The 2,013-nt window shown below is 47.7% G+C and overlaps 1 protein-coding gene across 1 annotated transcript; it reads right to left on the bottom strand.

Annotated features, from left to right (window-relative positions):
- Window positions 1–465: 465 nt before the first annotated feature.
- LOC147904853 (short-chain type dehydrogenase/reductase-like) lies at window positions 466–1,455 on the bottom strand. The gene has a single exon (XM_087395895.1). It carries the CDS (start codon window positions 1,375–1,377, stop codon window positions 613–615), a length of 765 nt encoding a protein of 254 aa, XP_087252021.1. The 5' UTR covers window positions 1,378–1,455; the 3' UTR covers window positions 466–612.
- Window positions 1,456–2,013: the final 558 nt, after the last annotated feature.

The raw sequence follows: 2,013 nt of genomic DNA, 5'->3' as shown, positions 1-2,013 counted from the left end.
ACAAGTACCGAAATGACTTACTCTAGTCCGAGCTGGAAGACAAATTGCGCCTGAAGTAGTTCAAGATGTAAAGCATTTTGGTCATAAGAACGAGGCTTTCAAATCTGTAAGTTCTGTTTGGATGTAAATGCCCTATTATGATCTTGCCTTACTATAAAGGAATTGGCTTTTCATTTCTTTTTACAATTCTTTTTTTCCTTAAATACAATTTTGAAGTTTTCCCAGAAAAAAAACAAACAAACAAATTGGAAATGCTCTTCTTCTATTACTTAGCCAAAATGGTGCTCAAGATTCAATCGGCCTGAGGCTACATTCTATGCACACATGTTACTCTGGCAACAACAGAACAAAAAGGAACACAAACCCGCGGACATGCGCGCGCACACACACATCAATTTGTACGCACACACACATCAATTTGGCAAAGGAGATTCTCAACCTACTAATTGATGAGCTCACCAAGTATGAAATGGCCAACACATTTTCAATCTTGAAGATGATGAGAACTCATAAAGGGAGCTCATGCCATAGGCAACCCTATGGTTTATCAATCAGGCCAGTAGAATTGAGACTCTGTTGATGAACGAACAAACCTGCTGAGACAAAATTCTTTCAAATAGCAAGCCCTCCATTGGCCCTGATCACCTGCCCATTCACCCATTCTCCTCCATCGCTCACAAGAAACAGTATCAACGAAGCAATATCTTCTGCTTCGCCCAGTCTTTCCAAAGGAGGAGCAGCTCTGAAGCTCTCGATTGTTGCCTCATCTTTGCCTTCAAAGAACATCTCAGTGGCCACTGGGCCTGGAGCTACCGTGTTGGCTGTGATCTTCCTTCCCTTCAGCTCCTTCGCCAGCATCTTGGTAAGAGCCTCTACGGCCGCCTTGCTAGCCACATACGCCCCATAACCTGGCTTCAGAATCTGTACCATGGAGGAGCTGGCGGTGATGATCCGGCCTCCCCCCCCCGGCACGACCCTCTTGGCAGCCTCCTTGCACACCAGAAAAGCGCCCGTGGCGTTGACAGACATGGTTTTGTCCCAGTCCTCGAAGGAAGTCTCTTCCAAGGGGGGGAAGGAGCTGAGGAGGACGCCGGCGAGGTGGACGACGATGTTCACGTGCCCAAATGCGTGGATGGCGAGGTCGAAGAGGGAAGAAACGTCGGAGGGGTTGGAGACATCGGCTTGGGCAGCGATGGCGGAACCGGAGGATTGATGGATGAGGGAGACGACGTCGGAGGCGGAGGAAGAGTTACCTTGGTAGCAGACGACGACGGAGGCGCCATGGAGGGCAAGGGAGAGGCAAACGGAGCGGCCGATACCACGAGAGCCACCGGTAACGATGGCAACGCGGCCGGCGAGGTCGGGATGGGAAGCCATGGCAAGGGTGGAGCTTCAAAGTTCAGCACAAACTATCCAAGGATCTGTTGTGAAGCTTAGCAAAGACACAGAACTAAGTGGTACTCTTCTCTCTCGAATCTCTTTTAATGAATTCCAAATATAAAGAATTACACCTTCCTTATTCTTCTCAGTTTTTAGTTGACTCGTCTCCTTTCTACACATCACTTCCCACGTCACTATACACCTCATCATCCTTTCCTACACTTCCCCTTCATTGTTGACTCTCTAGGACTTCTTTTGAACCCTCGTTTCCCACTACATGTGCCTCCCAAACACGAGTTTGCAGATCGGAACTCGCTCGCACGACAACCGATTTTCTGAGATCGGAGGTAGGCATTTAGATTGTGTGTGTCCATTATGTGTCACCCAAATGCCTATATTTTTCATGAGCCCTTATTTGGAATGAGGGGTCCGTTGGGCAATCAATTTTTTGTGGCTTGCAATCGAGATGTCAAAATCTCCTCAAGATGAGCCTTTCGATTGCAAACTAAAGATTTTGGTTTCCAAACCAAGCCACTCACTTGAACAAGCTCTAAGAGCATAGCCACATGCATGGCTATTTGGAGGTGAAACAGCTCTAATCAGCGGCAGACCTCTAATTACCTATTCAGAGGC

The sequence above is a fragment of the Dipteris shenzhenensis genome, chromosome 2 (genome assembly GCF_047967505.1).
Source record: "Dipteris shenzhenensis isolate YYH24624 ecotype China chromosome 2, Dip_SZ_1.0, whole genome shotgun sequence".
Taxonomy (NCBI): Eukaryota; Viridiplantae; Streptophyta; class Polypodiopsida; order Gleicheniales; family Dipteridaceae; genus Dipteris; species Dipteris shenzhenensis.
This window is presented reverse-complemented; position numbering and strand designations above follow the sequence as displayed.

Excerpts from the sequence above, each read along its gene's own strand:
- LOC147904853 (XM_087395895.1), bottom strand. The coding sequence starts at position 1,377 with ATGGCTTCCCATCCCGACCTCGCCGGCCGCGTTGCCATCGTTACCGGT.